Source organism: Myotis yumanensis, unplaced genomic scaffold, assembly GCF_028538775.1.
Source record: "Myotis yumanensis isolate MYYU_CA2020_CCGP unplaced genomic scaffold, mMyoYum1.0.hap1 SCAF_11, whole genome shotgun sequence".
In the NCBI taxonomy this organism is placed as follows: Eukaryota; Metazoa; Chordata; class Mammalia; order Chiroptera; family Vespertilionidae; genus Myotis; species Myotis yumanensis.
Window position 1 is genome coordinate 41,970,223 of NW_027223762.1, and position 22,386 is coordinate 41,992,608.

Below are 22,386 nucleotides of genomic sequence, written 5' to 3' on the forward strand. Positions count from 1 at the left end.
CTGTGATGCTCGGGTGATTGTGCTCAGGGTCCCTTCCTGATGCCGGTTTCCCCACCTGATCTCTTAGGAACAGGGAGCAGGTCAAAGGTTCTCTCTGAGTCTTTTGTTTCTTAATAACCACTTTAAAATCCATATCCCAAAGGCAGCTTTGGGGTGGCAGAACTTTGGTCCCCTTCAAGGGCATGACTCAGGAAAGAGACCAGATGTGTGGTGTCTCCGGGGTGCTGGAGGACCCAGGGAAGGCTTCCTGGAGGAGGTGGCACTGAAGCTGATCCAAGAATGATCCTTCCTAGGTGTTCAAAAAAAGATGATAATGGAGTTGTGCAGGGGAAGAAGTACCCCGTATGGTCAGGGAAAGGAGTGTGGGGTGACAGCAGGTTGCTGGTGGAGATGGTGAAGCGAAGATTGAGGGGGGTGAGACCAGGAAGAGATGTGGTGAGGGGTGTGGGGCTGTCAGAGCACCTGAAGTTCCAGGCCAGGGGGAGGAAATGAGTTCACACTGGCTGCAGGTTGGGGTGGAGGAACCTCAAGAAGTGAGAGAAGCCAGCCAGACCCCTGTGCCCCCCTTCCCCCATCCTCCTGCTTCAGGTGGCCTAGAGCACCTCCCAGATCTGGAATTGCTCCAGGAAACCAAGTTTCCCTGTTTACAGTTGACTAGGGGGAGGAGGGGAGGAGAGAGGGGAGGGGTAGCCACGGGGCAGACAGGCTGGTTGGCTCTCTCCAGCTCCAGCTGGACCTGGAGTGCTGGACCTGCGTCAGTCAGCCGGCTCGGCTCGGCTCAGGCACTCTGCTCCAGCCGCACACCTCACCATGGCCATGGAGGTAGACAGCAGGCCTGGGGGGCTCCCCGGCAGTGGTAGCGACCTGGGCGCAGCTCGCCAGCACATGCAGGCGGTCACCCGAAACTACATTACTCACCCCCGTGTCAGTGAGTATGACCCCCAGTGGGTGAGCGTGGGGTGGGCTGTTGGTCCTCAGGCACTGCTTTTTAGCCTCAGGGAAAGAGGAGGACCAGAGGGTGGGGGGAGCGGCCTAGGGGGCTTTCGGTCCAGTGGAGTGATACCATCAGCTGCCGGTGCAAGGAGCCACCTCTGCAGGTGGAGAGATGGGGGTCCGAGCCCAGGTTACCCCAGAGGGGACGGCAGGGGAGTTGTTGCAAGAAGCTCCCCGTCATCACTATGGACCTGCATGGAGACCCCAAGTCCAGAGAGAGCACCCACCTGCCCCTGAGAGTGTGTGTGTATGTGAACACGTGTATTTGGGGTATGTATCCAGGCCCAGCATGAGGAAACGTGTGATCGCGTGTTCTTGGGGGAGATGTGTAGCAATGCAGAGCTGGTGTGCATCCTCCGGATGGGAATTACGTGACACTGTGTCACGCATCGATGGGTGCGTGCCGCGTGTGCATTCTGGGGTGGATGTCAGTGTGTATAGCCAGAGAAGGCGTGTGCCTGCGTGTTCTCACCTTCACTCATGTGAGGATATGTGTGAATGTGTGTGACAGTTTGAGTGTGTGTGTGATCAGAGTGAAGAAATGCGGGTATCTATGTCATTTTGGACAAAGTGGGAAAGGGAGACACTGTGTGTGCAACTTGTACACTCAGGGTGAGGGTGTGTACGTGTGGGTGTATATGCTCCAGTGTGCATGCTCACGGGGTGAACACGGGGAGGTGTGCTCAGGTGCTGTCCATGTCTGTGTGTGCACAGCCAGGGGAGGGGGAGCGCCTGGCGTCCAGGTGTACAGGTGTGTGTGCCAGAGTGCATCTTTGCAGGCTTCAGAGGGCGTGGCCCTGCAGTGGCTTGAGGGCCTGTCCTGCAGAAGTGGCCCAAGTTCAAGTGTCTGGGGCAGAGAACCCGGTGAGGCCCTGAGGACCAAAGGGAGCCCTTTGCCCCTGCCATCTCTCCTACTCCAAGGTCACTCTCCCTGCCCAGGCTTATTCTAGAATTCTCAGCAGCCCAGCCCACTGGAGGAAACCGGCCTGGCCAGCACCAGCTGAGCAGAGCCAGAGGCTGCTAAGAGGGTGTGTTTGGGGAGAAGCTGGTGTAGCACAGCCACCCCTCCCTCCTCTCCAGTTACACATCTGATGGGGGGAGGAGTGGCCTGAGAGGCAGCTTGGAGCCCAGTCTGCGTTTGGGAGTGGAGCCCCAAGGCCCCAGGAGGAGTCCAGGGGTGTGAGGCACCTCCTTAGGCCCCAGCAGGCACTGAGGGTGGAGTACGTTCCGCTGAGGAGCTGCTGAGAAGAGTGGTGTAAGGTTGATCCAGATGTCCTGCCAGCTCTGCCCTGTGTGGGTGCAGAGAGGATGAAGGCCCAGATCCTCCCCAGGGCTGAGGAGGTCCCCAAGGCCCAGAAATATGCAGTGACTGGGCCCCATTTGGGTCCAGAGCCCAGGCCTGGAGACCTGAGAGGAGTCCGCTGACCTTTGTCCAGTCCCATGTGATGGGAGGCTCCTCCCGTCATCCCCCTCCCCGTGGGACCGGGATTGCGGCCGGGGTCCGAGTGGGCTGTGGGTTCTGGAGTCCGGACCTACATGCTTTGCTCTCCTTCTCCCTGGAATGTACCCTCCCAGGAACCCTGCAGGCTGCACTCCCCACCCCCCACCCCCACCCCCCGCCACGGCCCCCCCCTCAGATCCCTCTTAGCCAGTTCCTTGTTTATAGTCAACAAGCCTGGGTCAGGTCTGACCCAGGTTGGAATCCAGGGGTGGCAGCAACCTCCCCCGCAACCCCAGGTTTGCAAGTGTGCTGCCCCGTGTGGCCCCCACTCGGACAAGGGTGTTCACACACAACAGCTGACCCAGAGGCCAGGGGCAGTGCAGGGGGAGCCCCTTCAGGCTCCACAGCTGTGTCAACGATGTCATTGCAGTGACAAAGGCCACCACCTTTGCTTTGCGGCACACCAGTGTCCTCACAGGGTACATCCTGGGGCCAGCCCCAGCCCCGCCTTAACAGCCCCCACCCCCAGGGCAGGCAGGGTTCCCCAAGTGCTCTGCACCTGCAGCTTTCACCAATTCCCTCCTTTCCTCCTCAGGGCCTGAGGGGTTTCTTCCTGGGGGGAGGGGCATGGATAGGCACAAAACCCAGAGCTGCTGCCCTCCTAAGCTGAGCCGGACTCCTCCTCCGAGTCTGGCCTTCTACCCGGGGCCTATAAGCACTTCCAGGAGAATTTTGTGTAGAGACAGAAGGTGCATAGGAGGAGGGCAGCTGGCTCCCAGCCCCAGGGCTCAGGGGCCAATGGATGGAGTGAATCCAGGAGGCTTCCCGGAGGAGGAGGTGGCCTGAGGCACTTCAGTGGCTGGGGAGGGAATGGGCCAGAAAGAAGGGGGGAGGTAGAGTTGGGATGGGGAGTGAACCCCAACATGTCCACTCCAGGAAAGAAGGGACCCCTTTGCCACCCCCAGAGCTACAGTTGTTCCCCAGGGGAGGAGGTGGCATGGAGCTTTATCGGGTCGTGTGGGGCACAAGTTGCTAGGCTGATAGGGTAAGGGGTGGGGGCACAGCATGAGCAAAAATGATGATGGCCGGGCTGGTGGCCTAGCTGGTGGGATGGAACCAGGTCAGATTGCCCGGGGGCTTGAGTACCACACCACTGGCTGCCTCGGTTTCCTCAACTGAAAGGCCAGAGAGGTTACACTGAGAGTTCCACCCAGCAGGGTCTTGGGCTGATTCTAAGAACCCTCAGCTTCTAGCCCCTGCCCCCCCTTCCCTAATCCCTCCAACAGGATCAGGGAAGAGGTGAGGGACCTGCTGCCCCAGGCTTGCCCCCACCCTGGCCTCACGCCTGGGCGCCCCCGCAGCCCTCTCCCAGGACTCTGCAGGTGTGTGGCTGGGCCGCCCTAATTAGTGGGCTGCGAGAGCCCCCTGCTGAGTCTTTGACAGGGAAGGCGGAGGGGAGACAGGGTCAGGGAGGGGCTCCCCCAGCCTGCAGCCCAAAGTGCAACCCGAAGTGTCAGCTCGGACAATGGAGAGGGGGTGGGCCAGCAGCTGGAGGGAGAGGCTGCACAGGCTCAGGAAGGCCTGTGGAGGAAGTGCCCCTCCCCGCCCCTCTGGTTCAGCACCCTGCCTCAGTACCCACCCTGCTCCGGGCCCAAGCCCAAGAAGGGCTTACCTGGTGGTGCCCTCCTCCTGTTCTTACGTTTCCTAGTTGTCTAAACCCAGGAAAGCCTTGCAGTTATCTGGGCAAAAACACCCTCACCCAATGGGTTTTCCTAACTCGATTCTCAGTGAAAGTAACTCATATCCAACAAAAGTAAAGGGTCTGACCACCAGGGGGCGTGAGCGGGGCCCTTTAGCTCCCTTGGTGTGGGGTGGCTTGGTGCCAGGCTGGCCTACAAGCATAAGGCAATGTGGTCTGAGAAGAAGGACAAAGAGGGAATCCCAGCCACTCCACTGCCACCAGCGTGCTGTGTGACCCGGGCTGGCTCCTCATCCTTCTGGGCCTTGTGTTCCTCGTCTGCTAAAAGGGTGTTTGGACCACTGGCCCCTGGGCCGTCCTTCCAGCCTGTGAGTGACCCAGCGACCTCACAGACCCTGCCCATCCTGCCTGCCAACTTCCTTCAGCCCAGTTGTCTCATTGGGGCTTTATAAGGACCCCAGTGAAGGTCTCCGGTACCGGAGGGGTGTGGGTGAGGGAGGGCCCCAGGGCCCCTCAGCCAGCCCCTCCAGGAGCCAAAGTAGGCTTCCTGACTGCCCAGCATGGCTGCTCCCACTGGGGCCCCAACAGCAGCGAGGAAGTGTCTTCTGATGTGAAACCCAACCGCTCTCTGCAAGCAGAGCTCATTTCCCCCTTATGGGTCTCTGCAGCCACTGTTGGGCCGCTTCCTCCTTCCTTGTCGCTTTCTCTCCTCCCCGCGGGCACCTGGTGGACCTGGGGCGTCCGGATGCCTCCCTGGCAGGGCCTCGTGGCAGAGCAGGGGTGCTGGCTGGTTTTTCTCACGGATGCCTGCACCCCCTCCACACACGGTGTTCAATCAGCGTGGGGTGATGGAGAGAAGTGTGGCCCTGGTGAGGGCAGGGGAGGGCCATCGGACACGGCTGGGGGCTGGGAGCTTTAGGAAAACACTGTGGGTCAGAGAGGAGGGAGTGGGTGAGGAGGGGCCGAGGCCGGAGGGGAAGCAGCCTCAGGGATGAGAAAGGCTCTGTGTGGCTGGGAGGGGAGGACTCCGAGGGGCCTCTGCCCTGGCCCCGGCCCTCCCCCAGCCTCCTGCAGGTGTCCAAGGCGGTGGAGCCCTGCAGGCAGGGGCATGACCCTTACAGCAATGGTGGCTGGCTCTGTCACAGCTAATGACCCTGATGGCCCAGGCCAGGGAGGGGATGGGCTGGTGCTTAGCGGGAGGGAAGGGAAGGCCAAAGATGTCTGTGTGTGTGTGTGTGTGTCTATGTGTGTGCTTGTATGTGTCTGTGTGTGTGTGTGTCTGTGTCTCTGTGTGTCTGTGTGTGTGTATATGTGTGTGTGTCTGTGTGTGTGTGTGTCTGTGTGTGTCTGGATGTGACACCCTCCCCCAACACTCCTCCCCCAGCCTACAGGACCGTGTGCAGCGTCAATGGGCCCCTGGTGGTGCTGGACCAGGTCAAGGTAAGACTTCGGCCTCTTCCCAGGCACCAAGGCCAAATCCCGGGAGTCCCTGACCCCTGGGCAAGATTTGCAGAATTTCTTCTAAATTGCCCTGCCCCTAGGTGCCCCCCTGCCACTCACGCCCACATCTTCCTCCCCAGCTCTCTCCCAGCCACCCAAAGTTCCCTTCCTGCCTTTCCAGTGGGGGGCCCACTCTAGGCCTTGGGGGACCTGCTTCTGTCACCAACGAGCTGGGGAATCCAGGCTATTGAGTCTCTTTCTTCAGCATTAGAATGGCCACATGTAACTTCCTCAGCTTTGTGTACCACCTCATTGTCAGTGTCCCATCCACTGGGGGCATTTGGCCACCACCTGGCAACATGTTACCTCCCTATCCACTTCCCCCCACTGTGCCCTCCTTTTGGGCATGGATGGTGTTTTATTAATCCTGAGCTCCCAGAGCCCCTCACTGCACTTGCATGGAACACCCAGCCCATCGTAGGAACTCAGTGTGTTCAAAGGAAGGGTGAGTAAGTGAATGAGATGAATGAATAAATATTAGCATGACTAAATATGGACCTGTCAAAAACTGAGCCAGCCGTAGCTGGTTTGGCTCAGTAGATAGTGTCAGCCTGCAGACTGAAGGATCCCAGGTTCGATTCTGGTCAAGGATACATGCCCTGGTTGTGGGCTTGATCCCCAGCAGGGGGCGTGCAGGAGGCAGCTGATCAATGATTCTCATCATTGATGTTTCTCTCTCTTCCTCTCTGAAATCAACAAAAATATTTTTTTTAAAAAAAACAAAACAAAAAAACCTGAGCCAACTATACTAAAGAAATCAGACCCACTCATTTCTGGAAAACAGATTCCACATTCAGTGGACATTACTGTTTGACCCACTAATATTGGGGACGCCCTGGAGGCAGTGCGGTGGAGCAGTTATATGTGTGTGCACTGGGGCCACACAGTCTGACTCAGGCTTCTTGACTTTTAATCCCAGCTCCATCTCACCCTTCTGCTAGCCACCTGTCAATTCTAGATCAGCAGCATCTGCACCAACTGCAAACTTGTTCAAAATACAGAATATTAAGCTCCACTCCCAATTGACAGAATTAGGATTGTAAATCCCAGTTTCCTCATCTATCAAGTGATCATAGTGCTGCTGTGAGGACCAAATCAGGTAAATGTGTAATTCCTGTTCTCCTTGAAAACAGCCAGCAATAGCTCTGGCTGGAAGGCAGATGCGCTCATATGCCTGATTAAACATCGGTGCCATCTCCTCCCCGTCGCCCACCTCCACCACACTCCCTGCTATACCTGTCAGCCTGTAGGACCCGCTGCCACATGAAGAGTCAGTACCGAGGCAGACACCCATTTCCTCAACTGTAAAGTGGGCCGGACTAGGAAACTGGAGTTAGCTCCCCAGACCTACGGGTCTATGACGATCGCATACATCTGGAACTCTTAGAGAACAGGACAACTGAGTGATGGACCCTGGGCTAGCGAGGGGAAGGAGAGGAGTCGGTAGTGTTAGTTTTATAAGTTCAGAAGGCACCTTTATGCACCCCTCTTCACTGTCTCACACCCCTTTCCCTGTTCTAGAGTTGCTTGGGCAAAATGCCACAATTCCTCCTCTACAGCGCCACCTCCCGTCCGCATTGAATCACACAGGCAGTTAACGTCCTGCTTCCATCCTCAGATAGAAAAATATTGGGGGAAGAATTTTGTGTAGATCAGAGGTTCTTAGCCCAGGGAATAAGGGCCTTGAACTTGTATGCAAACGTTTGAAGGTATGTGTTCATGTCCCTGTGAAATTTCTGGGTAGTTTCATCTGAGTTTCCGAGGTGCGGGTTCCTGCCAGTCTTCCTAAGAACTTCCTGATCCTCCAGGTGTGTACAGCAGCTGCCCTGTGCTTGAGAGGGCTGGTTGAGGACTCAGTTGAATCCCCAGCAGAGGGGACGGGTTGTCCTGTACCATCCCCACTCCCTGCAATGCTCTTAGCAACCCACAGTGAGAGTCAGGCTCGGGCTTGCTCAGTAGGTGGCTGGGAAACGGTGCTCCTCCTGTTAAACGCTCGCTGTTGCTCAATGGAATTCTGCTCCGGACTCAGTGGCTATGACCACCACTCCCTACAAACGAAACCCAACACAGGAACGCCCAGAGCCTGGCTTCTCTTCCTGAAGGAGTCCAGGCCGCACTCTCCCTGCCTGGGTGTGACGGTTCTGACAGTTCTTCCTACTGTGTGACTGTGGCCTCTCTGCTTTTTGAAGTTCCTTTTCTCAGATTTCATTTTTCAGGGACACACATTGTGCCACTCCGTCTTCACTCTCCTTTCCTCCCCGCACCCTCCTCCCTCGCCCACAGAAACCCACATGAACAGGATGGCTGTTTATCACCCTGCTGCCTGGTTTCTATTGGGCCCGTTGTCTGGTTTCCTTGGGGCCCACTCTGGCCCGTGTCCCGTCCAGTGGTTTTCCTCCGGAGGTGAGCAGCCCACCTTCAGCTCCGCGTAGAGGCCAGCGGCGGGCTCAGATAGCAGCAGAGGGAACAGAGCCAGGACTCATTTCACTTGCGGCCCAGGCCACACAACCCTTGCTCTCGGGCTCCCTCTTGTGGCCGAGAAGCCAAAGACGGCTGGGAGTTACCAGCCCAGCGGACCTCCGAGCATTCCTCTCGGGCCTAGCCCCTTACCCTAAAACGCTCCCTGCAATGGGTCTGAGAGGTGGTTAGGGGGACAATCAGGTCGCCTTCCAGGCGTCTTCTTCACAGGTCCAGGAGGGACCCAAGATAGAGCTTCCCTCGATGACTATCAGGGCTGCATACCCTCCCGCCTCAGGTTCAACCCCAGCAGGGGTGCCCCAGGGAAGTGGACCCCGCGCTGGTCACACCGGGTTGGCAAATTGAGCCATCCGTCCCGCCTCCCTGGCCATTAAGGTCACTAATTTGTGAAGAGCAGGGGATAAAATGATAATAATGATGGTGAATAACCATTTGAACATGTTCCAATTTTTTATTACTTTTTGATTTTTTTAAAAATGCTCCTTGGATCTAGTGAAACAAAGAAAAGACACATAAACTTTAACTATCTGCCCACAACCTATTGAAATAACCCATGTGGACATCCTGCTGTATATTGGCAAATAGAGGCATGTCAGAGATTGGTGTCAGTCTCTTAAAACATCAAATAGATGCACATTTTACTCTTTCTTATAGCAGCATAGTCGGGGATGGTATGGGTGTCCTGTGACTGTAGTTCCACTATTCCTAGACATTCGGCATGTTTCCGGGTTTTGCTGTTCCAAATAGTACAACAATATATATATCCTCTTTATACTGATGAATTTATTGCTGCTACAGGATAGATGCCCTGAAATGAATTGCTGGTTCAAAGTGTCTATTTCTTTTTAAACAGACATTGACAGTTTGGGGTTTATCCCAGCAAGATTCAGATAACTCACATTCCTACCAACCCTGTAAGAGAGGACTCACTCCTCAACACCCTTGCCCTCCCTGACTATGTTCTCTGCTCTAATTTTGTCTGTCAAATAGATGACAATGGGCACTGGCTGGCTTTTATGTGCCTTTTCCTGCGGACTAGGGGAGATGAGCACCTTTTTATCTGTTTAGATTTTACTCTGTGAGCTGTGTGGCTTGAGTCCAGGAGCTCTTTGTTTATTGTTCACATTTGTGTATGCCATGTTTACAATACAGAAAGGAAAAATGTTTATATGATCTAATATTTCTAGCTTTTCAATGATGGCTGCTGGATTTCTTGTCTTCATGGCATCTCTCTCATCCTGCTTTTAGCTGGATTATTCAGAAAGAAAGGGAAGAAGAAAAGCTCTTCTAGGACTTTTGTTTGTTTGTCTTAGCTTTATATTAACATGTTTGCATTGTATGTTTTTGTGTTTCTAATGTGGGCATTTTCTAAGTAGATACCTGGTTATGTTAGCACCATTTGTTCGATAAATTATTTCCCCCCTGTGAACTAACATGCCATATTTAGTTCCTAAAACCTGGCTTCTGTCTCCGATTCTCAAGTTTGTCCCACTTATCCATTTGTCTGCTCACACCAACACTCACCACTAAGGCAAGTCCTCCACCCCTGATCTTTTCTATAACTGTTTTTGGATAGTCTCAGACATTTATATGAATTTTAAGGTCATTGTAAATTCCAGGAGAAACAAGAATCTTTTGGGAATGCATTTAATTTGTATACTCTTGGAAGGATTTATATTTTTATGATGGTAAGTCACTCTGTCTTGAAAAACAATTCTGTTCTCCATTTATTCAGGGCTTGTTTTATGCCCTATAAGGTTTTATTATTTTTCTTGTACCTTTCTTGTTACATTTATATCCAATATTTTATGAGTTTGGGCCCTATTGTGGATAGAATGCTTTTTTTTTTCATTTCCTCTTCTGCTTCTTGCTAGAAAAGGAAGAAAAGGAGTTTAATTTTTATATGTTTATTTTGTATACAGCCAAATTCTCTTATTAATCCGGGTTTTGTTTTTTTTTTAAATATATTTTATTGATTTTTTACAGAGAGGAAGGGAGAGAGATAGAGAGTCAGAAACATCGATGAGAGAGACATCGATCACCTGCCTCCTGCACATCTCCTACCGGGGATGTGCCCGCAACCCAGGTACATGCCCCTGACCGGAATCGAACCTGGGACGTTTCAGTCCGCAGGCCGACGCTCTATCCACTGAGCCAAACCGGTTTCGGCTTAATCCGGGGGTTTGTCGTTTTGTTTTTGTTTTGACTACAGCCTCTTGGGTTTTTCTAGCTACTAGTGTATAATGTCATGTGCAAGCCAGGGAGATTATGTCTCTTGCTATTGGTCTTTATGTCATTATGTTTGTTTAGTCTCCTATAATCTGGAACATTTCCAGAGAAACTGACATTTTTGAAGAATAGAGTCTCCTCCTCTGACCACTTAAAAAAATAGAACAGTCTCCATTTATGATTTGGCATACTTTTTTCTTTTTCTTTTTGTTTGGTTTGGTTTGGTTTGATTGTTTCTCTCCCCCCCCCCCCCCCCCGCAAAAAAAATTAAGTAACAACAGTGACACAGGCGGCTCTGTGTTACTGATTTTATTGGAAATGAAAATGGGTTTCGCATTTCACCGTTTACCAGGATGTTGATGTTGGTTTTGGTAAATAGTCTAGTGTTCAAAGAGTTGCCTTCCGCTCCTGTTTTACATAAAATTGTATTAGAAACAGCTGCCAACTTTGTCAAACACCTTGTAAGTTTCTATTTACCTAAGCCTATGGAGTTTTTCTTCTCACTTATGTTAACAAACTCCTTATTATTATTATTTTATTATGTTGTTGTTGTCAATTGTTGGCAAATTCCCTAATGTTGATTGACCTAGGCTTGCATTCTTGGAATGAACCCTACTTGTAATTTATTTAATACACTGATTGATTTACTGAGTAACAATTTATCATTTCTGCATCTATATAAGAAATTGGTCTACAGTGTTTGGAGGGCTATGCTCTTTATCGGTTTAGGATTTGGGGTTTTCATTTTGCCGTTTTGTTTCCTTCTAATCTTTATTTTCTGTTTATCTTATTACTTTGTCTAGTTCCTCCAGTGCACACTGGACAGAATGATGGCAGCAGGCGTTGTTGTCTTGCTCCCAATTTTAACGGATGTTTATATGTTATACCATTGAGTATAATGTTTTCAGTTGGTTTTGGGGGATACGTTTGGGGGTTAAGGAATTTCCCTTTTATTCTCTGGTTTTTAAAAAAATACATATTTTATTGATTTTTTACAGAGAGGAAGGGAGAGGGATAGAGAGTTAGAAACATCAATGGGAGAGAAACATCCATCAGCTGCCTCCTGCACACCTCCTATTGGGGAGGTGCCCGCAACCAATGTACATGCCCTTGACCTTTCAGTCCACAGGCCGATGCTCTATCCACTGAGCCAAACCAGTTTGGGCTAGTCTCTGTTTTTATAGAGTAGTTTTGTTCTTATATTTTAAAAAAATTAAATTTATTGGGGCAACATTGGTTAATACATTATATAAATTTCAGGTGTACAATTCTATGACGCATCATTAGTATATTGCATTATGTGTTCACAGCCCAACGTCTAGTTTCCTTTCATCGCCATATATTTGACCTCCCAACCCCTGTTCTTGTCTTTTGTTTTTAATCATGGATAGGTTTGAGGTTTTTTTTAACTTTAAAAAAAAAATGTTTGAGATGACCACAAGTTTTTAAAACCTTTTTATCCACTAATAAAGAAATTGCATGAATAGACTTTCTAAAATTAGACTAATTTTGAATTCCTAGAATAATCCCAACTTTGTTTTTATTATTTTTACTTTGTGTTTATCTTCATGTTTGCACAGTGTGTTCCATTAGTCTCCAGGGGCAACTGGACCATCCAAAAGACCTAAACAGCCACCATAGCTATTAAATTGTATTGAGCTGTTATGAGGTGCTGAATGCCAATTAACTGGCTTTACATATGTTATCTCTTTTTGTCCCCATAGCAGCCCTGTGAGGTAGCTATTATTATTATTATCCCCATTTTAAAGATGAGAAAACTAAGGCTCAGAGAGATTATATAACTTCCCAAGACGGCACAGCTCCTAAGCATCAGAGCTTCAATTCTAACTAGTCTTCCAACTCTGAAGTTGGTGCTTCTACCCACTCAGGTATACTGCCTGCAGAAAAGAATTCAAACTTGCCACTTTCCGTCCCTCACGTTCGTTTCCAACAGTGTCTGAGCACAACAGGGGGGATAGAAGCTTGGGACTTGATCAAGGAGGACTGGGAGGGGACTGGGACTTCACCTCTGGCCTCAGTGTTGTTCTGGGCTGCTCTCCCTTCCTGCCAGTTCGCCCAGTATGCTGAGATCGTCAACTTCACCCTCCCAGATGGGACTCAGAGGAGTGGCCAAGTGCTTGAGGTGTCTGGGAGCAAGGCAATTGTTCAGGTAAGTGGTGCCAATGAGATGCTGGCTGGTTGAATAAATGAATAAACCCACAAAGGTCCCACATTATCTGGTAAGCTCCAAAGGCAGGAAATGCCCCCATTTTCCTGAGAGTGCCTTGCTCAGAGCTGGGCATACATGGGAGAATGGAGACCTTTCTCTCTAGCAAGCCCCTTATTAGAGTCACTAACCTCTTTCTTGTCCCATAGGTGTTTGAAGGGACCTCTGGGATTGATGCTCGGAAGACCACCTGCGAATTCACAGGGGACATCCTACGGTCTCCGGTGTCAGAGGACATGCTGGGTGAGGGGTGGGGGTGGGGGTGGGACAGGGGTGGGTATGCTCGTCTGTCCTGCATCCAACGTCTCCCCAAGCATTTAGCACACGGCATTGTCACTGCCTGTGTACACGTCTGCCTCACCTGTGAACTCTCTGAGGTCAGGGGTCATGTCTTCTCTCTTTGACCCTCAACCCCAGCTCAGGGCCTGACTACAGCAGGTGTTCCGTGAATGAGGAAGGCAGCCTCAATAAACTAGAGGCACCGTAGGTAGCTTTCTATGTGGGTCAGCCCGAAGTGGACTGCCCAGCTCCTAATTTTCTCCCAAGACCTGCTCTACCTGGCCCTCTCCTCTCCCCAGCCCCCCAAATCACCCCATTAGAGTGGTTGTTCTGGGCCAAGGCCTTGCCTATAAAGGTTTCCAGGAAAGAAAGGAAGACTCCCAAGGGACAGTCACTGTAGCCAGCTCTCTGGGGGTAACCAAGGGTTGAAGGGGAAGGAGATAGAGTACTTGGCATGTGGGGGGCAGGTGGGAGCTGGGGGTGGTGTGGGAGGTGGGCAGCAGTGCGAGACCCAGGGCTGGCCCTGAGCATTCTCCAATACCCCCTGCCCACCCCCAGGTCGGATTTTCAATGGTTCTGGCAAACCCATTGACAAGGGACCGATGGTCATGGCGGAGGACTTCCTTGATATCAATGGTGAGTGACCGGAAGTTCTACAGGGCTTTTGGGATCCAGCCCTCAACCCCCTTCCCCAACCCCAGTCATCACCTCTGCCAGCTCGTCCTTGGAAGTTCTGCACCAGACACAGGCCAGGGCTCGCCTCCAGGGCTGATCAGACTAATGACCAATCATGTGTGATAGGAGAGCAGCAAGGGCCCTCTGTCCCCCCAGGGCCACACAGCCTGAGTACTGCCGTCAGCACTCCACATCCAGCCCGTAGATGCCTCATCGCTGTGAAGGTTCCACAGGTGCCCCAAGACCACTCTCCTGCCTTCTGGTTCCCTGTCCCGCCCCTGAGAGCTGGCTGGGGCAGCTGCACAAGCAGACTCAGCACCCCCAGCCTCTCCCCCATTCCAAGGGAGGCCGTCTTGAGCCCTCCAGCCCTATCACATCCGTTTACTGAGGATGTGAGGGAGGACCCCTTGACTGGCTCAAGGCCACTCAGCAAGTCGGAGGCAGAGCACAGAACACACACCCACTCAAACAGGAGGTCTCTGAGCCCGCCCTCAGGTCGCCCTAACCCTGCACAGCACCTGTACGTCCGGAGGAGGGCCTGGCTCTGACCACGGGGCCCTCAGCCTGAGCTCCTGCCCGCTGTGACTTCCAGGGCCCCAGGGCAGCACTGTCCAAGGGGGCAATGGACATGGGGCTACTTAAACGAATTCATTCCATAAAAGAAAAACAAAACCACATTTCAGGTGCTCAGTAGCTACCCGATGAGGAGGTGCCGTCGAGCCCATTTCCATCATAGCAGGGAGTTCTGTCCACAGTGCTGCTCTGGAGGTGGAGGAGGGCTGGGGAGGGCGAGGGAGGATTTGAACCCTTGAGCAGGGTCCACGGTTGCCGTCTCCCAGGCCAGCCCATCAACCCCTACAACCGCATCTACCCTGAGGAGATGATCCAGACGGGCATCTCTCCCATCGACGTCATGAACAGCATTGCCCGTGGCCAGAAGATTCCCATCTTCTCAGCAGCTGGGCTCCCCCACAACGAGGTAAGGCCTTTGGGAGCCCCCAGGCACCACCAAGGACAAGGGACAGGGCAGAGGCGGGCGAGAGGGGCTCCTCTGCTGAGCAGGCAGGGGCCAGCTGAGCTGGGGTCCTCGGCATCTAGACTGGCAGTTGTCCTCTGGCAACTCAGGTCTGCAGGGCTGCACAGGACTCCTCGTCATGCCCAAGCAGGTCTCCAAACCTCTGCCCAAGAGAGTGGGGCGCTCCCTGGCTCACGAGAGAGCCCCTGGGTAGCCCCATGGTGACAGCCCTGCTCAGCGGTCAGCTCTACCCACTGGGCCTTGTCATGGGCAGTACTCCGTGCACCGAGTGAGCCCCTCTCATGCCAGCCCCACGGCCACCCGAAGCCCCCCTGTGCAGGTTCCTGCCCCGCCTCTGCCACCAAGAGTGGCAGCTGGGGTGACAGGGTTCCAGATGCTCCTCCCTTGACCACCCCACCTGACACTCCTGGCTGTGCCCCAGCTCACCCTCGAACTGTCTGAGTGGCCAGAGGGCACAGCACCCCTGTCCTCCTCCTGACACACCCGTCTGGTCTGTGTGGCTGCTGGCCCCTCACCCCGCCGGCCGGGGCAGCTCTGTGCCCAGATAAACCCCAGCAGGCTGCTGGGGGGCTGGTGGGGGAGGCGCAGGGGTCTGAAGGCCAGGCTGCCCCACACCCAGGCTGGGGCCCTTGCTCTTCGGCACCGCTATTCCGCCTGCTCCTCCTCACAGGCACCCTCAGCCCTTTAGTAGCCGCAGAGCAGGGCAGTGTCTCCCATGGGAAAAGTTGAAGGGCCTGGGGTAGCCTTTCATCTCTGTGGGTCCCTCCCACTGAAGTCCTGGCAGGAGGACAGACTGGGGACTGTCCGCCCTCCTCAATGGCAGTCTGTGCGGAGGGCTCTGACGTCCGCCCTCCTAACCCCGCCCACCCCAGATCGCTGCCCAGATCTGCCGCCAGGCGGGGCTAGTGAAGAAATCCAAGGCCGTGGTGGATTATCACGACGACAACTTTGCCATCGTCTTTGCAGCCATGGGGGTAAGAGGGGCTGGCAGGTGGCAAGTTCTGGAAGCTGTGGGTGGTCAGCCTAGTCTCCCTGGGCCCCTGGCGTGGCCTGATCTGATGGTGGAGGCACACTCCTTCTCCGAGAGAAGCTGTCAGCGTCTGGGCCTGTAGGTGGGAGAGGCAAGAGCGTGCGGTGGGCTCGGTGACTAGGGCCATGTGTCCCTCAGGGCACCCCAAAGGCCATGGGAGCTATGAGTTCACAAGGGAATTTGGGGAGACAAGACAGCTTTGGGAGGCAGATACAAAGACCCAGGTGTGGGGGGGGGGGGTGGGCAGGAAGTTAATGGGGAGCAGCTGGCCAAGGAAGGCGGGATGGCACTGAGCAGAGCTCACCCTGGAGAAGTCCGACACTCTGGGGTCTGATGAGACCCTACCCAGGACTGGGCAGCGAACCAGTTCTGCCCCTCAACCCTAGGGCCACCCCAGTGACGGTTAGACAGTCAGTCCATAGGCTTCACGGAGAAGAGATAGGAGGGGCCTGGGCCCTGCCCTCAGGCCACAGGGCCCACCCCAGACCTCCCTGTTGTGTGTCCAGGTGAACATGGAGACAGCCAGGTTCTTCAAGTCCGACTTTGAGCAGAATGGGACCATGGGGAACGTCTGCCTCTTCCTGAACTTGGCCAACGACCCCACGTGAGTCCTCTCCTGGTGTCTCCTGCCCGGAGGCAGCAGGCCTTGTCCCCTTCCAGGATCCAGAGTCCAGGGGCTCAGGGGTTTCCCAGAGCTACAGCCAGGGGCCAGGGCCGGGAGAACAACCCCTTGTTGTGCAGAGGGGGAACCTGAGGCTGGTAAGGGGTAGGAAAATCGCTCGGGAAGAGACAGAGGGAGCGCGACCAGCACCCCGCCTGCTGCCTGCAGTCCCTCTGCTCCTCCCACAACCTGCGATCAACCTCGGTCCCAAGTCACGGCTCCTCATCCTTCCAAAAAGTCAGCACTAATGAGATGTTGCCCTAAGCCATTTGTTTAGAAAAACCTGCTATTTTACAGTTTAGAACATGTGAGTTTAAAGTGGGGGTCAAGTGGATGGAAAAAAAAAAACAATTCTAATGAACTGCCATGGGTATTGAGAGTTCCCCCAAAACTCAATGACAGACTTCTGCAGGCCGGGATGACATCACCAAAGGAGAGACCCACAGGCACCCAGCCCGCCCACCCCGGGAACTCAGGAATGCTGAGTGGAAAGGGGTGGCCAGGGCCCAGCAGTCACACTAAGTGCTCGGGACCAGTGGGGGACCAGTGAGGAAAGGATCCTGAGGATGCAGTGACAGGGCTCCAGCTGACCCCAGGGCGGATGCCCCAGGGGAAGAGGGAGCTAGGGCAGAAGCCCCTACGGCCTCCCTCTGATATGCCAGAGCCTCTCACCTTCAGGCCACAGAAACGGGGCTCTGTCATCCTCCTCAGATACTCCTAGGCCTGCCTGTCCCACTCTCACCCAGCTCCCTGCCTGCCCAGCTCTGTTTCTTTCCTACCTTGGACCACGGGCCGAGAGTGTGGGACCTGATAGAGTGACAGCCCTGACCTGGGGGCTGGGAGAGGGGCTGGCCGTGTCCACGCCTCTGCTGCTCTGCACAGTCCCAGCTCCCAGTGCCCTCCCCACTCGGTACTGGAGCTACACAGAGCACAGGCACCCCAACCCTGACCGTGTCTCCAGCATCGAGAGGATCATCACCCCTCGCCTGGCGCTGACCGCTGCTGAATTCCTCGCCTACCAGTGCGAGAAGCACGTGCTGGTCATACTCACTGACATGAGCTCCTACGCCGAGGCCTTGCGGGAGGTGAGGTGGCTGGTGAGGGGGGTCGGGTTCATCCCAGCCCCTGCACCCCGGAGCTCGCCCACCCAGGCCGGCCCCCAGTCCATTTCCCATCGTCACCGAGCCTCCAGTCACCATTCCTTGTCTCAGCCTCTCACCCCCTTCTTATCCCAATGCCCATGGATGTTGCAGGTCTCAGCTGCCAGAGAGGAGGTGCCGGGGCGCCGGGGCTTCCCCGGATACATGTACACAGACCTGGCCACCATCTATGAGCGGGCGGGCCGTGTGTCCGGCCGGGGTGGATCCATCACTCAGATCCCCATCCTCACCATGCCCAATGACGGTGAGCCTCCTCCCTGCCCACTGCTCTCCACAGCCCCCTGCCCTCCCTGCCCACCCCACACTTCAAGGGCCCGTGCTTCCTTGCCCAGATGTGCAGTAGTTCTGTTCCTCCATAGGGTAGATACTGTCCTCTCCTTGCCCCCATCTACTCCTTCACTCCCACGATGGGAAAGGACCCAGGTGGCCCCGAGTGGGTGGAGACCTGGTCCCCATCTACACTGAGGCCAGTGAATTTCCTCGTAGATATCACCCACCCGATCCCAGACCTGACCGGCTTCATCACAGAGGGGCAGATCTACGTGGACAGACAGCTTCATAACAGACAGGTACTGTCCCCTCCCAGCCGCCTTCTGCTCCTCCACCCCCCTCCTGTGCCTCGTGTCTCTGTGAATGAGAAGCCAGGCCAGGCTAACCCCACTCAGGAGGTGACCCCCAGGAAGACTGGTTCAGGGACAGGAGGCGGGTCTGGGTAGACTCCAGCCTACCTGGCTCCGGGAACCTGAGAAAATGATTTCACCTCACTGATCCCAGGTCTCCTCTTCTCTAAGATGGGAATAATACTCATCACACAGTTGCATTTTGGAAGATAAAATACGTTGGCAAACAGAAAGCACCTAGCAGATAGTAGATACTAAAGAAATACCCCCTCTCTTCTCTTTTCGGAACAGAAAACAATGGGTAACCGGCATGCGTAGGTGGTAAATAATGTGCCAATGGGTTAGCAAAGGTGTTCAAGGCAACAACCCCTAGGACTTTTTCCTCATTGCTGGGCAGGTTCTTTCTTTGTAGCTACTAACTTAAGCTTCAACCTGGTTTCGTCCAGCAATCAAACGTTTTGAAATAGTGAGGCTTTCGTGAACTGATATCATGTCATCTCCCCCCTTCACATGTCGACACCTACACACTCAAGCCCTAGAGTTTGTGAGAGATGAAGGAGGGCGGTGCAACCCACTTCTCTGTAGGATGAAGGAGGACCCCTGACAGCCATGGGGGTGGGTGGGGAAGAGCAGGGTGGGAAGGAGGGAAAGTCTGGACCTTGCCTTCTGCCACACCTTCTGCGCCCCCAGATCTACCCTCCCATCAACGTGCTCCCTTCCCTGTCGCGACTGATGAAGTCCGCCATTGGTGAGGGCATGACAAGAAAGGACCATGGCGATGTCTCTAACCAGCTGGTAGGAAGGAGCGGGGCCAGGGGCTCCGGGAGGTGGGGGGGGGGGGGGGGGTCGGCTGGTTTCAGATGCTGAAGGGCTGAGACCCATCCAGACCACGAGCTGTTCTCCTGGCAAAACCCCTCATCGGAGGCCCTAGGGTGACCGTGACCCCCTCTGCCCTCCCCAGTACGCCTGCTACGCCATCGGCAAGGACGTGCAGGCCATGAAGGCCGTGGTGGGGGAAGAGGCGCTCACTTCCGAGGACCTGCTCTACCTGGAATTCCTGCAGAAGTTCGAAAAGAACTTCATCAACCAGGGTGAGGCGCTTGGGGCGCTCAGGCAGTAACCCCCTTACCCCGAGACACACACACTCTCTCACACACACACACACACACACACACACACATCATCTCACACACACACACACACACACACCACACACACACACTGACACTCGTGCTCTGCCCCTAGGCCCCTATGAGAACCGCTCACACACACACACTGACACTCGTGCTCTGCCCCTAGGCCCCTATGAGAACCGCTCGGTGTTCGAGTCGCTGGACCTGGGCTGGAAGCTGTTGCGCATCTTCCCCAAGGAGATGCTGAAGCGCATTCCGCAGAGCGTGGTCGATGAGTTCTACTCCCGCGAGGGGGCGCCGCAGGACACCACGTCTGACACCGCATTCTAGCCCCGCCCTCAGCACCGTCCTGGGACCCCTGCCCTCCGCATCACGCCCATGCACCCCTCTTCTCCCCGCTCCGGCCCCCCATCCTGAAGGTTCCATACACCTGAGCCAACCGCGCCACCCTCAGCCCCCGCCTACGCTCCATCCCTCTCCCTGGCTTCCTAGCGCTGGGAAAGAACAGATTGTCAAGCCTGTGTTCTAAGTCTTGTTCTGATAGGAGCATTTGTATTTGTATTTTAAAAGCCCCCAAAAGAAAAGTAATTGAGGTGAAGAGTTTATCTTATGTGCAAACAAGATTGGCAAAGCACTGCTAATGGTTCAAGCTGCGGGTGATGGGTACAGGAGGTTCGTTAAATTATTCTCTTTACTTTAAAAACAAACAAGAAAGCCTAGCCACATCGGTGTCTTTTAACAGCTGACAGCAGAATTTCTCTTTGGAAGATATTTATCTTTGTTAGGAAATATCCTGATACATTTCTTGGGTGGAGGATGGGCTCCAGGCCACAAAAGATTTGTCTGACGTTCACCAGCTCTGCCTGAGAGAGGCTAGGGAAGAGCTTGGTGTGCTCCTGACAGGAAGGGAGGGGGAGTTGCTGGAGAGAGACCCTGCGTGACCTGGGGATGGGGGCGAAAGGCTGAGAAGCCCCTAATTAAAAATGGGTGAAGAGCATCCAGGATACTGGATGTTGCTTTGAAAGCTGCCTGCCCTTCTGTAACGCCATTCCTCCTGTCTCCTCGGCCCCATCTACAATGAAGTCATGAACACTTGCTCAGAGGCAAGGAGGACTGGAGGAATGGAACTTCCGGAAAAGGGCTGAGTTCTATTTCTGGGTCATTGTGTTGTGGAACCAGCCAGAATTCTTGGATCAGGAACTGACATCAAAGGAGACCCTGGGGATAAAAGTCCCATTCCCATGACAACTCACAGCCGTTTAGGGAAAGCTTTTGGGTATCCACAGGGCATAGGGTTGTTTTCATTTAATAACAGTGTTATTGAGACTTAATTTACATACTCTACAATTTACCGATTTGTTACTGTATAACTCAACAACTTCTAGCATATTCACAGAGTTGTGCAACCATCACCACAATCAATTTTAGAACATTTTCATTGCTTCAAAAAGAAACCCTGTCCTGCTAACCAACCCCTCAAACCCCTGTCGGCCCCTTTCCAAGCCCTAGGCTTTGCCTATTCTGAACATTTCGGCCAGTGTTGCTCAGTGGTTGAGTGTCAACCTATGATCCAGGAGGTCACGGTACGATTTCTAGTCAGGGCCCATGCCCAGGTTGTGGGCTTGATCCCCAGTGTGGGGCGTGCAGGAGGCAGCAGATCAATGATTCTCTCTCATCATTGATGTTTCTCTCTCTCCTCTCTTCCTCTCTGAAATCAATACAAATATATTTAAATTGGATCAGACAATATGTGGTCTTTTGTGACTGGATTCTTTCACTTAGCGTAATATTTTTAAGGTTCATCCACGTTGTAGCATGTATCAGTACTTCATTTCTTTTTATTGCCAAATAATATTCCACAGCATGGATATACCACCTTTTGTTTATTCATATATCAGTTTATGGACATGTGATTGTTTCCACTTTTGGCTACTATAAATAATGCTGCTATGAACACTCATGGACGAGTCTTTATGTGGACATAGGTCTTCATTTCTCTTGATGCCCCATTTGGAGGCATCAGGGGAGAGTGAAATGACTGGGTGTCAGATGGTGACTTTATGTGTAATGTTTTGAGGGGCTGCCAGATTGCAAATCCACTTCCGAAGTAGCTACCCCATTTTACATTCCCACCAGTAGTGCACAAGGGTTGCAATTTCTCCACACCCTGGACAACACTTATTATCTGTGGCTTGTATTATAGCCATCCTGCTGGGTGTGACATAGCTCACTGTGATTTTTATTTATTTTCCTTATGACCAATGTTGAGCTTCTTTTCATGGGCTTATTGGCACTTACATATCTTCTTTAGAGAAATGTCTATTCAGGTCCTTTGCCCATTTTTAATTGAGAAGGGGTGAGAATATAGATTGTTCAGTAACAACACTGACTCAAGCAACACTGATTGACTATATTGTAAAAAGTTAAAAGGCAGCCCTCACCGGTTTGGCTCAGTGGACTCAAGGGTCCCAGGTTCAATTCCTGTCAAGGGCATGTACCTTGGTTGCAGGCACATCCCCAGTAGGGAGTGTGCAGGAAGCAGCTGATCGATGTTTCTCTCTCATGATGTTTCTAACTCTCTATCCCTCTCCCTTCCTCTCTATAAAAAAATCAACAAAATATATTTTTAAACAAAGTTAAAAGGCAAACTGAGGAAAATACTGACAAAAATATATAAAGGGTTACTATGTTAATAAGTTTGATAAGTCAATAAAAGATACATTAAGTCCCTCGAAGAAATAAGATACATTAAGTCCCAGAAGAGAAAAACACTGATAATCAATTGTTTAACCCTTGTTGGCAATCAAAGAGTCAAATCAGAACACTGTTGCCACTAACAAATTAGCGAACATTTATTTAAAACCCTAATATCCAGTGCTGGTTGGAAGAGTTCCTTTTAATAACAGCAAATTACTCAGCCAGCCTCCTCTCATTTGCATCCCTTCCCCTGGTGAATTGGGTTCAAGTGTCCCCTTTTGCTGATGCAGAAACTGAGATACAGAAGGTAACTCGCCCAAAGTAACTTGTCCCGCCGCTGCTGTGTAAACCTTGCTGGAGGGCAGTTTGGAAACATGTCAATAGCTAATAAAATGTTCATTCCCGTCACCCACTAATTGGACTTCCAGGAATCCATGCGAAGGAACCAACCAGCGGAGCCATTTTGCTCCCTGCAGCGCGTGGGAAAGGACCGCGCATCCATTCGGGTGTTGGGCCAGGGTTGCGTCA

At 53.1% G+C, this 22,386-nt stretch overlaps 1 protein-coding gene across 1 annotated transcript; it reads left to right on the top strand.

The window, feature by feature from the left end:
• The first annotated feature begins 739 nt into the window (after positions 1-739).
• On the top strand, positions 740-20,900 carry ATP6V1B1 (ATPase H+ transporting V1 subunit B1). The gene is made up of 14 exons (XM_070429431.1): positions 740-928; positions 5,518-5,573; positions 12,412-12,510; positions 12,717-12,810; positions 13,405-13,482; positions 14,361-14,500; positions 15,430-15,531; positions 16,094-16,191; positions 17,210-17,333; positions 17,502-17,652; positions 17,895-17,977; positions 18,719-18,823; positions 18,990-19,119; positions 19,328-20,900. The coding sequence occupies exons 1-14, from the start codon at positions 811-813 to the stop codon at positions 19,489-19,491; spliced, it is 1,542 nt and encodes a 513-aa protein (XP_070285532.1). The 5' UTR covers positions 740-810; the 3' UTR covers positions 19,492-20,900.
• The last annotated feature ends 1,486 nt before the right edge of the window (positions 20,901-22,386 follow it).